Source organism: Echeneis naucrates, chromosome 4 (genome assembly GCF_900963305.1).
Source record: "Echeneis naucrates chromosome 4, fEcheNa1.1, whole genome shotgun sequence".
NCBI classification, from domain to species: domain Eukaryota; kingdom Metazoa; phylum Chordata; class Actinopteri; order Carangiformes; family Echeneidae; genus Echeneis; species Echeneis naucrates.
Window position 1 is genome coordinate 8,054,472 of NC_042514.1, and position 15,822 is coordinate 8,070,293.

General features: G+C 43.3%; 1 protein-coding gene across 1 annotated transcript in view; it reads right to left on the reverse strand.

Moving 5' to 3' along the window:
- The window catches only part of hcn2b (hyperpolarization activated cyclic nucleotide-gated potassium channel 2b), a 28,934-nt gene extending 14,495 nt beyond the window's left edge, over window positions 1-14,439 (reverse strand). The window contains exons 1-4 of the mRNA XM_029500149.1: window positions 14,063-14,439; window positions 12,261-12,684; window positions 8,080-8,241; window positions 2,743-2,961 (exon numbers count right to left, since the gene is read on the reverse strand). Of these exons, the coding sequence (XP_029356009.1) occupies window positions 2,743-2,961; window positions 8,080-8,241; window positions 12,261-12,684; window positions 14,063-14,439 (1,182 nt within the window). The remainder of the gene's footprint in view (window positions 1-2,742; window positions 2,962-8,079; window positions 8,242-12,260; window positions 12,685-14,062) is intronic.
- Window positions 14,440-15,822: the final 1,383 nt, after the last annotated feature.

Here is a 15,822-nt window from a genome sequence, read left to right on the forward strand (position 1 = left end):
TTTACTGTGTGTGTGTTTTCACACAATCTATTAAACAAACAGAAAACTAAACAACGTGTCAGTTCTGATAAAACTCCAACGCGCTCTGCCTAGTTTTTGAACCGGAGGTAAACAGCTTGAGTCCACATCTCTCTTTGGTCAGTGGCTTCTTTGCATACATGTTGTGAAAGATGCTTAGCTGCAGAACTATTATGACATTTCTGTCTCAACACTGAGTGCAACGCTAACTGTTTACTCTGCGTTATGTCAATATAAGCCCATGCTGTCACTTGCATTTAGACTATCTTATGCAAAGAATGTGTTTTGTCAGCGTGACACGTTCCAAGCAATAACTCTGTCTCCAGTCTCTTATCTGACGGTGCTGGTGTCGACTGTCGGGCAGTCCGGTTCAGGCCAACGGTTACTGATGAACAAACAGTGATGTGGTGCTGGAGAGGGACGGGACGTTGGATCTGTTGTCTTACTCAAGCCTAGCATGTTGTTGCCACTTTGTTATTTGCCTTTACATTATATCACAGCAGTGCATTGTGGGAGAAGAGGAGAATGGAGCTAACTTTCTCTGACCTCACATCAAAGTACCGAAAACAGACTCCAGCATGAAGTCTGCAGCTCATTTTCCCTTTCTCTCAGTGTTTTAGTACATTAATACCAAGTACCAAATTTGCAGAGGACAGGATGGAATTTGTGAGAGGATTGGTCAGGGGAAAAAAAAAAAAAAAAACAAAAAAAACGGTGAAACATTTGTCTCTTAAAAAAAAACAAAAAAATGGAAAGGAGTTAATTATGAAGGCTTAAGAGTGAGAGTGAAGTGATAAAAATAAATTATTCAATAATAACAACTTCTACTTTAGAAAATGATAATACGTTTTAAATGTACATAGGCAAAAAATAAAAGGTTAATAAAAGGCAATTAGATCAAAAGGACATTTATGAAAGCAGATCAAACAAAAGCATTGAATTCATGACAGGACTGAGTGCTTCAGGCTGTGGAGTCGACATATCTGAGGTCACTTCATGAAATAAGAGACTCATGTCGACGGATAAAATAAGAATCAGATGAAAGGCCATTTAAAGATTAATAAAATAAACCCACACCTATACCAATAAAATTGGTTTGAGGTGGTCCAAGGAGTGAAAAATGTGTTTAAAAGCCAATTTGAGCATGACAGAATGGTGTACAGTTTTATTACAACATGTAGTCTATGGATAATCCAGTGCAGCTATTTTTCAGTCATTTCTGAGCGATTTGAATATTTGCACATTTTACTGTGGATATATACTCAGCGTTAGCGGCAGCTGTTTATTCACCAGTCCCGGTCAGAATTCACCCATTGTTGTGTTTACAATACAAGAGATACAGGCGCTACAGTGACTCTGTATGGGAAAGTGGTGCGATTGAACCACGGCTCGATAATTAGCAAGCTAATATCAGTTGAAAAATGGAAATCCAAGAGAAAGCAGGAAAACAGCGCCACCGGGGACAGCAAAGGGATGAGCTTTTAATGCGAAAGTTGTCTGCGTTGCAGCAGAAAATCTCACCAACTGCTTTACAATTCATCAGGCTCACGCCTAAAACCGGAGTCACACAATAATGCTGCCTTTTGTGTGTATCTCAGCACCATCACGGATCTTCACTGACATCACAAATAAAAACGATTCTCTCTTGAAAGATGATGCACTCCCGAGTCACGGGATTCCAAAACTAAATGCTGATTCTGACTCAGAGATGAACACCCGATCAGCCTCCGTTCCAAACATTAGCCAGAGGCCACGATGGGACAACAGAGCCTGACCAATCACTCTAACGTGTTTGTGTGTCTGCATGCTTGTGTGTAAGTGATAGATAGCGCGGGACATCCCCACCTCATCCAGCTTCTCAACAAGTTAAACAAGACAGAGCACCAATGACACTGTGGCCTTATAAAGCAGGAATGGGCTCCCTCCCCGGCTCACCGATGCCCAAATCTTTGATCTGCTATTCCAGGAGACGACAGACGGGGCGAGGCAGAGGGAGCTGCTGCCGTGAGTATCACACTAATAGAACAGATGTTGTTGCTATCAAAGTTTGCTGGAATCTAATGAGGAAAAACCCCCTCTGTTCATATCAAATATAATAATCCTACACACATCATTGTGAAGGACAAACACTGGTGATTAAATGTCCTATTGGAGTCTCCTCTGCTCTAGACTGTGGGGCTATTTGGTTTCAGGTAAGGTAATCCTGAAGCTAACACCCTGAATTATATCACTTATGATCCTTTTATTTGTTTATCTGTTTATTTCTGAAGTATCTGCCTCAGACATTTTTGATGTATTCTCAGAGTTTTATTTTCGGGGGTGACACCATAAAATATCAAAAGCGACATCTTTTCAAACAGTTCTGATCATTTCTTCAGACAAAAGGATTATGGGATAGTTTAGCTGGTGGGCTATCCCTACCTCATTTCCAACCTTCCTGCTAAGATAAGCAAACTGTCCCGAGCTCGTCCATACACACTGAACAGTGACATATATCTTCATATCTAACACTCGACAAGAGAGAAAATAAACAGAATCCCCCAAAATGATGAACTATTCAAGTATGTTGAACGAATATTCAATACCAACACAAGTCAAAATTATATCAGAGAAGCTGCCTTTCTAGATGCTGCTGGAATTTGGCTGAACCTGTTATAACTGTTGGATCAGGTGTCAAAAGCCAGTGGGAAAGGCTAATACGGCAAATATGAAAGAAATGTTCACCTTTTCTTGGTATTGCCGTCTGGACGAGTCCAGAGACTGGATGAGTGCAGTAGCGTGGCCGATGAACATGGCGTAGCAAGTGGCTCCCACAATCATACTGAGCATCGTCAGCCAGATGTCCGACATACTCTCTGGGGCTTGTCTTCCATATCCAATACACAGCATGTGGCTCATGGCCTTGAAGAGGGCAAAGGAGTAGAGCTCGCTCCATGTGTCATTCTGGAAGACAGACAGAGAGGGCAAAGAGTGAGACACAGCTGAAGAAAACAATAGTTTGGGAAAGAAGGAAGCGAAGGGAGAGAAAGGTTTGTTTTCTATTCTCCTGCCAGAGCTGCTTACTTTTGCATTTTTACTTTTATTCTACCATGGTACTGACCCGATGACCTTGGCTTGGGACTTACTGTGGAGGCACATTGCAGTGAAAAACTAGTACATATGAAGTGGAATCAAAGACAGTTAATTAAACCATGAGAGGGCAATTCATGGAAAGTGTAAGGATTGTTGAAGAGCCTCATCACGATCACTGAGTAGCCTCGTCTGATCCCGTCCAAACAGAGACACGAGGGAAAGTGTTAATGAGGAGCCCGCATATCTGCCAGCTCCAGTCTGCCTTTGATTGGCGCTCACGCACTCAGCCAATTCTAATTCTCCCACGTTAGAGTCATTAGAAAACTCTCCACGGGCACCGATGAACCACACATCATCCCCTCAAACATCTGCGGCTCACACACACTGTCCACCGTGTCTGAGTGTAGCTTCTGGGATGAGTGCCGTCCTCAGCCACTGATTGACCGGTTGGATATATCATTTGTATTTTTCCAGGATTATTTGTATTTCATTTCAAATTCACTCAAAGTTTCATTTCTATTTTGAGCTCTCAGTTGGATTCGGTTGTTGGAGCAGATGAAAGACCAAGAAACGGGCCTGTTATCTGGTCATACCTGACTGTGCAGGTCTTTCTTTTTCACTAATCAAACAGAATAATGATCTTTATTCATGGCGATCATGTACGTATTGACTTAGTCGTGCAAAGATCATGATCATTATAATTATTATCATGCACAGTGACAAACGTTTATTCAAGATAGAATTACATTCATTCTTACCAAAAAAACAAAAGTCACTCAGCAGTACTGTCTGTAATCAGAAGTTCCTTTAAACTATAAATTTCATTCTAATACAATGTAGTGAAAGAAAAAAGCTCTCAATAAAATGCCACCCGAATTCACATTTTTTATTTTACCTTTTTTCACAACATCACACTAATCAGGCTAACGACTGTGTGTATGCTATGTATGGTGTGAAAGATGTGTATCTGTACATATATTCTCACCGTCCAGGGATTTTCATACACCAAGACACAGACCTACGTGCAAATTTATATACGTACATTTTTTGCGCGTGCGGATACCGAAACACAGCTGTGATTGTTAATAATGTATGCTCTGCACTCACCCGTCTGTGCCCCAAAAAGACCATGCTGTCTGCGACTTAGTGCAAGTCAGGATGAAAAATCTATCGCCCTGGATAGCCAGGTCCAAATTTGCCACTCCTCGAAGTTTTTAAAACTAAGTCGTGTTGATCTTCTTTTGAACTTTCAAACTCTCTGCCAGAGAATCTGCTCGCTAAAAATATTCTTTTGAATGTATCCCGTAGGAACACACACGGGGACCAGCTGTAAGCAGTCTGTTTGAGATATCAGCTGATTCAAACTGACACAGTGCACAGCTGTCTCTTACTATTGAAAATTACAACCTTCATAGTAACACAATAAACTAATTCTACAAAGATACCACTCAAAGTGGGGGGTGGGGGGCACAAATGAAATTAGCCACTGGTCTTCACTGGGCAGTGTGGAGGATAGCTAATTGTACATAATACATTTAGGGTGGAACACAAAGGGAGTAGGGGACATCTATGATAATTATCGAAGGGTGAGTGTATACACATGCTGGCGCTGAGGACACACACTGTCTGATTCATACCTTGTATTTGATTTCTGCCACACGTGTATTTCTCTGACACGGCAGTCCCTCTCTGACTGTCCAAAAACTGACAGCTTTATCATTTTAATTTCTAAAGTGTCATTAAAAACCTTGTTAGCAATGTTGAGAGGTATTATTTAAAGCCACTGCGTTTGTGTTTTTGTATTCGTTATCTAAAATCAAATGGCTACAGAAGGTTGCAGGATGGTGATGATTCAATAAGACACACAGTTTGGATGTTTGGATAATAAAGTCACATACGCTCGGACATACAGATGGACAAAAGCACCTATCATTCACGTAACAGAGCCACTTATATAACTAACAGGCTTGATCTGGTCTCTTGTGATCACTATGGAGTTCATAATGAACACAACTACGTAGCCTATACATCTTTTAGGAGGCACAGATGCTGCGTTTCATTGTTGACATACAGAAATTATTCAATCATACTCACAGTGATTAGGGAAAAAAATAAAAGAGGCTTAATCGTGAATGCATGCATAAAAGTGCATGTGAAAGATCCCCTGAGAAAAGTGAACAACCTCATGTGTTGTTTCTAAAGAAAGACAACCAGGCTGTGTTTCCACAGCCCAAGTGTATGGAGGATGAAAGCGGAAAGCAGGGTGGGGTCCACTTAATATCCAGCACAGGCAGACATCCAGTCAGCACGAGGATGAGGATGACTTAACGCTGCATCTGAAAAGGTTCCCTAGATCTTGATTAGCCCCAAAATGAAGGCATCACAGCACACCAGGCGACTTGCAAATGTGGCATTGTGCGTGGAAAATGGTACACAGGCACAAACAACGCACATCAGTCTGACGCATGAATGTAAACAGAGTGAGGAGAAAGTAGAAAGGAAGCTGGGGAGACAGGAGGGATCATGGATGAGAGCATATAGGACGATAGAACGATTACTCTCGGCATCCGTGCCCTTTGGTGATAATTAACATTATAGAAAGGAATGCCACTGAGATGTCTGAGACTGAAAAGCATGGACACAAAATGTTGCTTTGAATTCGAGTTGGAGGCAAATATCAGACAATCACCATCTATATCTGTAACTGTGGATAAAGAAAACAGCTCCAGAAGTGAAGGGAGTCGGCATGTTCCATCTGAAAAAAGTTGTGACCAAATTGAACTGTTTCAAATGTCTAAACGTATCACATCTGGGATGTTTGCTATGTCTGGCATCACGCTGAATTTGACACAGCAGCGGGCTTTTTGCTGTCCTCCTCAGACCAAAGGAAGCCATCTTTGTGTGTAGGGAGAAGAAAAGTGAGAAAAAACACAGAGGGCCAGAAATGAAAAGAAAAAATAGAACAGAGATGGTGTCCCCTTGGGTCAAAGGGTGTGAGATCCATCTGTCCCTGGAGTTCCTCACACATCCCGAACTGGCGTGTGCACACACTTATATTCCAGTGTTATCGCAGGACTATTTTCGAAAATGAGAAAGTTCCCTCTCAGCATATGACACATTTCTTGGCGGCAGCCGCATTAGACGGCTCAGGAAACAGCCTGCACCTCACAAAAGCATCAGGAAGGTATTATCCAGTGCGCTTAACCTCCTTACACGCAACAAAAATGCTGTCAAATATAATTTGCACCTTCTGATTCTGCAGCGGTAAGGAGCAGCCAACCAGTAACATCTTTTGGCTCTGTTGTCACAGCAGTGGGCCAGATTATAGGGCACATGATGCCAGTGTTGATGAGGAAAACTGCCTTATCCTCACTAATGCCAACCATCACGCCACAACTTTAACCAATCCCTTTTTTCACATTTTTCATGCAGTCGTTCCTTTTCCCGTCACCACAAACCAAGCTCGAAAGTCCTAAAAGTTAATCATTAGCTCGTTTTCAAATGTACAGTGGTATGGGTCAGTTTTTTTTGACTCCACCTGTGTGTGTGTGTGTGTCTGTGTTCCAGCTGGGTATGTCCTCTGGTCCTCCTCCGCTTCACACACCTCCATCATCTCCTTGATGCCACCATCCGACCCGCACTGCATCTAAGCCTGGGTCGGCTCTCCGCTCATCACCGGCTCGTCCTGCCCGTTCATGTGAAACTCCTGCTCCAGCTCTCGCCTGAAACCACATCCGGCTCATCCGACCTGGGCACCTTCCTCCATTGCCTTCCTGTCTGCCTACCTACCCGACGGGGGCTCCAATCTGCCATCCACCTACCTGAGTTCAGTCCTGTTTCTATTTGCCATTAAAGCCTTGTTTCTCTTCACTACTTTCTGAGTCCTGTACCTGCTATTTGGGGTCCAGGCTGTGGCTTAAGCTTAACACGTTACATTGCTCACATCCCCTGACTTATCGCTGCCTCTGGCCATTTCAGTCACCAACTCGCAATCTCTCATCTCCAATCAGGCAGGATGAAAGGGTTTAAGCCCAAAACAATGAACTAGGAAAAATGTTGTCTGATGTTACTCTATATTTTGGTATTTTTCCTCACAATTTAACAAATGTTACACCTATAGTTTACAGACGGTGATTTCTGATCGTTCCATTCATCTGGTATGGAGCGACCACAGTCGCAGTAATCGGTTATTGTTGTACCATTGAGAAGGCGCGACCTCATTCAAATGCACATCAGTGGTACAATCCTCCACATCACAGAAATGATCCAGGTGTCAGTCCCACAGAATTTATTTTTAAATGCTGCTCTGGAAACTGTTTTCAAATGCAAAACATCTCAATATTTTCCATCTGTTGATGCATTAACCTTTGGATATTTCCTTTGATATGAGCATCATATAGCTTCATCACTGTGCGTTAATAAGCCGCTAAAGAATGGGCACCGAGTTGTTGGTTTATTAGATCTCAGAGGAGTTTTACACCAACAATAATTTGGGAGAAAAGCCCTCCTAATGGCCTGTCTGTCAGCAGATGGCCGGAGGCTACCTGCCAGCTTGAAGGAACGAAAGCCATTTGAGCAAAAAAATAAACAACAGAGAGAAATGAAGACGAGAATGGCTTAAGAACAAAGCACGTAACATGGTGTATGAACTGACACCAAAGGGGCTCTTTTTTCAGCGATTGTCTGCTTTTGGTACACAAACATATCTCCCGGGTCTAACTACAGATGGTTTAATTGGGGATCGTCTTGTGTGGATGCACGTGCGCACTCTCAACTTTAAATCAATCCCACTCCCCCATCTTCCTGAAAATAAAACACCTTTGTGGTCCACTGGTGATATGTTTTACACTCTGGTTTTGCAGCCATTGTTCTGTCAAGCAGTTTTGCATATATATATATTCATGTTATTGTGCGACTTGTGAAAATCTTCAACACCTGCCAATGAGTGTTTCATGTGAGGCTAAAAGACACACTGAAGGTTTAGCTTACCACCATCTTGTTGAGGGAGACCCAGCAGTCAGATGGAAAGTCCTGCAGCATGGGGACGAGGAACTGGAGACAGCCATCCCAGTGACACAGCAGGAGCATCATACCAATCAGGTTGATTATTCGCATCACGGCGCTGGCCAGGTCGTAGGTCATGTGGAAGATCTGTCAGGAGGAGAAGAGATGGGCAGACAGAGGGTTACAAACAGGGAGAGGAGAAGAAGAGACAGATGTGTGAAGGGAATAACAAATCAGCGAATTCAAAATAACAACTGGATCAGTTTGAACAAATTCTAAATCCAGCAAGTACAGAGTTTCATTGTTTAACTGCGGACAACTTTGCCACCCATAACTTTACTTCACTGCTTAGGAGAAAGCCATTAAAAACCAACTTCAAGCTTCCTAATTTGCCAGTTAGCATAATAAAGCATTAGCATCTAAAGAAAAAGTTGGCCAGATGGTGATTCTCTCCGCTGCCCCAAAGTGGCCAAAATACATTTAATGATCCTTGAACATCAAAGGGAGATTTTATTCCTTGGTAACTAGCAAACAAATGGCAGCAAGCATCAGTAGAGTTTGCCTCTGGGATCAGTGGAACAAGCTGTAAACACAACATTAACATATTATAGTGTAGTGAAGCTGACAAGACAACTTTGGAACGTAACTGTCTGCATGCTAAGTGTGCAAGATAGCACTTAAAAAAGAAGCATTCATTTACAGTCATGTTTTCGAGCCCAATATGTATTCTCTTTTAGATTTGTTTTTGGTGGTACATGGACACAAGATTTGTCAGCCGGTAGTGTTTTTGTTCTTCTTAGTGGCAATAGCTGCTTATAGTATTTGGCAACCATTCAAGTCAGCTTAAAGATACAAATTTGCAATATTTTTTTAATCTTAGCTACAAAACACAATCTACCAGCGATTTCACTTTGCAGGCAGATATTAATGAAAGATTATTTGTGCTGCCTAGAGTGAATCAGTAGGCTGGGAGGATAATTGCAGTACAGGGATGAATATTTCTGAAAACTTAACCATACATCAATGCATGTCATTCCCCTCAGACAAATAATGTACCAGACTGAGGTTCTAAATTAGAGCCAGGTGGGGCAGATGAACAGGTACAGAGTCTGTGGTTTGTTTTCATGATAAAGCCTCATCAGGCACTGATGAGGCTTTGATCTGCAGCCCAGGCTGGCCTCTCTTTGCTTTTTCTTGGTATTACTTGCCTCAGGTAAGAAGCCTCATTTGTGTGGACCTGTTATTGTGGTCTGAGCCTTGTAAACACCAACTGCTGTGGCCTTGCTGGCTATTTGCCAGGCCTTGTTATCACTGTGTGTATGCATTCGTGTCTCTGTGTGTGTGTGTGTGTGTGTGTTGGCAGTTTTACATCCATCTATGGGCACTGATGTGAAATCCTTGCTTGGTTGATGCAATTGATGCCTCACTCAGAAGCAAAACAACAAAAACAACAACAAAAAGAAAAAATCCATTAGTGGTGAGAGATTTGTCCTACAGGGAAAGTAGGACAGACTCAGTATGTGTCTGCAAATGCAAACGTACATCTACTATATATAGAATAATGCCCCACTTTATTTGCCTATTTATCGGTTTCTTATATGAAAAAAACAACGCCTAATTCCTCACTTGAGAGAACAGTTCTACACATGAAGTAGGCCAGATTGTGGGTGTGTGTGTGTGCGTGTGTGTGTGCGTGTTTGGGCGAGTGCGACATTAAAGAGCTGCCGAAGTTGTGGTTTTACAGTTTGGGAGTAGCCGGGCCGGGACATTTGATGACTCATCCCATCACCTCAGAGGCCTTGCTGTACTCAACTTGCAGCTCACTTGAATCTCAAAACTCCCGACTAAACCCAAGGGTGCAAAAATCTCTTGTTATATGTTATGCAGCCCAAGAAGGCCAACCAAGACCTTACTCCATCACAAACAACACAAACATTTATATTAGATTATAAGTAATTCTAAAATAGTCTGTCAAATTGTGTTCCTTCCCTTCCCTTAGTCCAGGTTAGGCATGAAAAATGGAATTTAGTTACAAACTCCAAACTATAAAGAAATTGCTCTCTTGTCACCGATAAAGGCTAATGCGCTCGACCAATTTAGAGAAGGAGAAGGGGAAACACAGTGTGGAGCCCTGCCCTGTGATTAGGAAGCATTCCCATCATGAATAATGAGGCTTCACGACTAATGTTCCCCCCGACACCAAAACAGCACCTGGCCATGTGTCACTGTCAGACCACAATCTGGGTGAAGGTACATTACTGTGACCACAATTTGTAACTTCAACAACACAGATAAAATACTTTCTGCTGCTGTCTGCGCGACATGGTTTAGTTCCTTATGATTCAGATGACAACATTCCAGAGAAAAACAAGTGAACCTGACAAAATTTTATCCTCCTAACCAGTTCCCACACTCATGATAACACAGCCAACTGTTCACCCCACGAGAGAGGCATGGCAACAAGAGGAGGGCCCTGATTCGCACTTCCTGCCTCAGGAAATCACGCTGCTTAGTAACGCTTATCTACGTTACTATTGTCTCAGCCACATAACAAACGCACACATTTTGAAATTATGTCACAAAAACATACAGTTATCCAGCAACCTTTCCGAACCAGCTGGCCAACAACCGGGCTAAAAACTGAAGTCATCACAACCCTAAGATGATCTTTTAGGCTGCAGCAGGCTGAGCTAAGCTGAGCCAAGCTGAGCCGGGTGGTGGAAAAACACAGCCAGCCAGAGCTCAGCTCATCTAAGCTGATGAAGCAAAGGTGCATTTGGATGTCTGTTTTCGATACAGTAATTAAGGTTCTTGTCCAGCTCAACTTACCATTTTGTAATCAGGGCAGCCGTGGTTATTTTCAGAGTGGGGGAACACACACATGTGATTCATAGATGTTTTGTTTGGATGAATAGGGATCCTTGTTTTTTTATAAACAGCCAAAAAAGTGTATTTCCTGATGTGGAATGGGATCCGTGAAGCTTGTGCGCTTGAATTAGCCACTTCATCGGCATCAATTTAAAACTGTTTGACGTCTTGATTGGTTGAAATTCCACATTAGATCAATTGTGTGTAAAATGTGTAAAAGACAGTTTGGTAGCGAAGACAATTGGGGTCCCCAGTGGCTGTGTCCATTCCTCAGGAGGTCCCTTTTCAATTATTCACTGATAAGTACAAATTAATTTCTTGTGAATGTGGACCTCGAACTTATTTGGATATCAGGCAGTATCAGGCAGGATGTCAGGAAGTAATCATACATAGATGGAATGCCAGAATACCAATAACATGATTAGTTGTATTATGAACCACTGCACTGGAATCCATTATTGTATTCATGAGTGAGACTTGTTGGTTTTTATTTTCTCACAAGAAAACATAATTCATAGTGGTGAGGCAACAATTGTCATAAAATCTTAAGTGCAGTTTACTTCTACACCAAAGTACCACCGATCATCAATGCAGCTGTGATGGCTGGCATGATGCTAATGACTCGTTTGGTGAGACCAAAAAAAAATTAACTAATAGAGAAAACAGATTGACCTAAGAGGCTAGCACTTAATAATTTCTGTCTTCTTCTGTAGATGGTTATCCTGGTTATGATCTCACATTATATTGACTGTTACAGTTAGAAAATGATTGTTCAACAGTTAAATATAAATAACACTTAACACAGAAAAATGTAATGTGATGCATTAGCAACCAAAATGTCTGTCTGTGTTTTTTCCAAGGTTGCCAATATGGATAGTTGCGCAGATGGCTCAGAATGGTGTGACAGCTCCTGTTACATAAATACAGTGCACCACCTAAAACGGAGCTGCCCCTTGAGCTTAAGCTGTGTACTTCACCTCAGTATTATTCATCCATCCATCACCTATACTTCCCACCTGTGCAGGGTTTATGTGGGTGGGGGCACCAGAGGGAACCCACACAGGTACGGGGCAAACATCCACACACAAAGGCCCCAGTCTTTGTTGCTGTGAAGTGGCAGTGCTAACCACTGTGCCGCCCACCCTCCCACAAAATGTAAGTCCCAGGTGCTTTTTTTACACCGGATCTACCTGTTATCAATCAACATGATATCTCCCTTAATGGTCCAAGAAAAATAAAGCCCAAATTCTTATTGCCTAGTGTTGTTGTTGAATCTCTAATGTTGAATCTCAGCTTACCTCCTCCCACTGGTGGATGTAACGGATGAGTCTGGACAACCTCAGCAGGCGCAGCAGACTGAGGATCTTAGTGAAGCGGACAATGCGGAGCGCCCGGGCCGTCTTGTACACCTCCGAGTCAATCCCTTTCTCCACGATGAGGAAGATATAGTCCACGGGTATGGAAGAGACAAAGTCCACCACAAACCAGCTCTTTAGGTACTTCATCTTAATCTTCTTGGGGTCAAGGATGATCTCTGTGTTGTCCTCAAACACAATACCCGTCCTGAAGTTGAGCACCAGGTCTAGGAGGAAGAAGGTGTCGGAGACAACGTTGAAGATGATCCAGGGTGTGGTGGTCTCGTCTTTGAAGAAGGTGATGCCCACGGGGATGATGATAAGGTTGCCCACCATGAACATGAGCATGGTAAAGTCCCAATAAAACCTGACAGGGCAAAGCCACGGGGAGAAAACTGTTAGAAACCTGACAACTAACTCCGAAATACATGTTTAAACTTTAAGGTGCACAACATGAACTAGTCACATACATCATGACTTATTAGACATGGCGTATTTAACCACATCTAATAAGTCATGAAAAATGCTGATTTTACTTGATTTATGGCAAATTATAGTATATTATATAGTATTATAAATGATAAATTCTAGTAAAAGCTCTCTCACTGTCGTGAATCTGAACGAACATAATTTGCATAATTTGATCAAGGACAAGGTCAAGCCAAGGTCAAACAAAGAGAAAAGCAAATTACAGGAAAGACAAGCTGGGTGTCATGGTCATTTCAAATCACACAACAGCAGCTACAGAGACCTGACAACAGCCGAGCAGTCATTAACCATTGACAGTGGAAAGTTAGTGTGAGATTTTATGAGTGTGTCAAGTAAAATGCCAAAAGTGGCCTGTTTCCTGTACTTCTAATGTAAAGAGTTTCTCAACTGAGTTGTTTCTCAACTGAACACGTTTTAATAGTTGGTCAGACAAATTAGTACACTTGAAGACATCACATTTGTCTCAAGGAAGCTGATAATGGAACTGTGAATCTTTAATATTTTGTGCCATTTTATAGGCCTCAAATAATGGAGAAAATAGAAAGCTGCTGGAAGAATTACTCCTAAAAATAATCAGCAGAACAACCACGCTGCTGTTTGATCAGCTGGAAGAAAGTGGAGACTAAAAAAGGAAGGGGAGGAACTGATGAAGTGCGCTGCTGAGTCATGTTCTGTGTTTGAGCTTGGACAGTAAAGGTGGATTGAAATCACAGGTTAATATTTGGTGTTATTTGGTGTCAGACTCTCGGATAGTCCGGGTTCGTCCTCAGACCCGTCAGGTTTATACAGGCGCCAAATGGAGGAGCTGTCCTCGGTGCTGAAACTCATTTTCACACTCGGTGCTGTTCGGGACTCAAGTTGTCCAACTTCACGTCAGACACAAATCACTGAACGGAACCTTTGCTTGTATTCATCAATCAAACCGAGGTTTCCACCGATTTTTTCCACACAAAAAAAACAAAGAACCTTTTTTATTTTTTAGCATTACAGTCCCTGAGATATATTCATCAAGATGAAAGCATATTTGAAATGATTGTTATATTTCTATTGACCCGTTTAGGGTGTGATGTTGGCTGTTTTAATCATTTCAGTCCCGTCTCTGTTTCTAATGTGCATTCAGCTCTCTGATTCTGCTCTATTTTTTATTCCCTCATATAAAACGGTTTGATATGAGGAGGGGTTTTATTACATCCATAGTGTCTGTGCAGACCTGGCATCGGTCCTAGTGGATGTTTATGAACCTAATGGACCCATACCTGAAGTCGCTGTATGGATGGATGATCCAATTACCCGCCGACTTTACGCGCTCCTGCTCTTTTTCCACCGCCTTCTGGCTGCCAAACATGCGCAGGGAGAACTTGTTAACTCCGGGCTGAAGCATGGAGCTGAACTGCCTCTGCATGTATGTCTGAGTCCCCCTGGAGTCTCCATCGTCCGGCACTATCTGAGAGCCGTCCTCAGCTTTGGTGAATGTGGCAGAATTCCTCGACTGTTGACTCGGAGTGTGTCCTTTGCTGGTCGGGGCATTGGAAAAAGAAACTCTGGAGTCCTTTTTGTCGGCCCCTGTCGCCGCCTTGACCTCGAACCCCGGCCCCAGTGCCAGGGACCCCGGTGAAGTGACAGAGCCGTCCATGCTGGCGGACGGCCCTTTCCCGTCTTCTGCTGAGGCCACTACTCCATCTGCCTGCCTTGAAATGAGGGAGGAGAGGCTTCCTGAGCTGGTGGGGTCCCTTCTACAATCTCCGTTTTTGTTGCATATCATGCCGATGGTCCCCTCTCCTAACAAGCCTGCCTCTGGGGCTGTGTCCCGTCCGCTCCTGTGCTCTGACACTGAGCCGCCTCGGCCACCAGCAGCGGAAGCGGCGCATCCACCGGCGCTCGGAGGAGTGGAGTCCTCCTCCTGGCACCACCACAGCTCATTGTTGTTGGACTTTGTGCGCGCAAAGGACGCGGCTCCGCCTCCCGGCGTAAATGTCTTCATCTTGCCTCCAGCGCATCCGGCCAAGTTGGCTCCTTGGGGAAGTCGAGCCTGTTGGAATTTGGACTCCTCCTCGCCATCCTCCGCCTCGTCCATCACCAGCAGGCAGGAAGACACGCCGCTCCTGGATCCTTGAGCCCGGGGAGACTGGGCGGCGGCGGCGGCGGTGGAGGAAGAGGAGGAGGAGGAGGAGCAGGAGGGAGGACTGTGGGGTTCAAAGCAGCAACAGCTCTCTGCTTTCCATTCACAACACTTTGGGATAACAGCGCACCAGCGTCGTTGCTATGGCTGCAACCTTCCCTGTTATTATGTGTTTGTAGCCTGTACGTGTGTGTGTGTGTGTGTGTGTGTGTGACAAACACAGAGAGGGACAGACAAGATCATTACCCTTAGGTTCCAACCATCTACAGATTACAGCCTGTGTTGAAGAAAATATATGAACAAAAGACAGCCCAGGACACACCCAGCTTTGGCGTAAAGAGTGATTGGGAGACATGTAATTAGCTCGCAAATACATAAATATTTAGTAAGCTTACCTGAAAGAAACACCAGGAGGAAGATGTCAGGTGAAGGTCACAAGAAAGCACCAAGTTCACTGGAGTCTCATGGTCCCCCTCTGCCGTAAACTACTGCATTAAGGAATTTTTTTAGAAACTACACTGGGAGTCCGGATCAACAGCATCTGCCTGTTGCTTCTCACAGGATTGCAGTTTGCTCAGATCATCGGGGCTCCCTCTTCTGGTTCAACAGCTCCATCTTGCGAGGAAATCAACAGATTGCACCCTGAAGCTGAATGGGCAGTTTCTTTTTCTTCCCTTTAGCCAGTATTCATATTCAGAGTCCAGGCCGTTCGGCCAGCTGAGGTCTAAGATCTACTGGTCTTGTGCCGCCATCACTTGTTCACGGTGTTCTGTCAAATCGTTTGGAACCAAATAAAATTCTCAAACTGAATCTTTCTACTGATAAAAAGGGGTAGAAAGAAAATGCTTTCTTCATATGTAGACCTTTCTTTGAAAATTTGGATGGAATGTTTTTCGT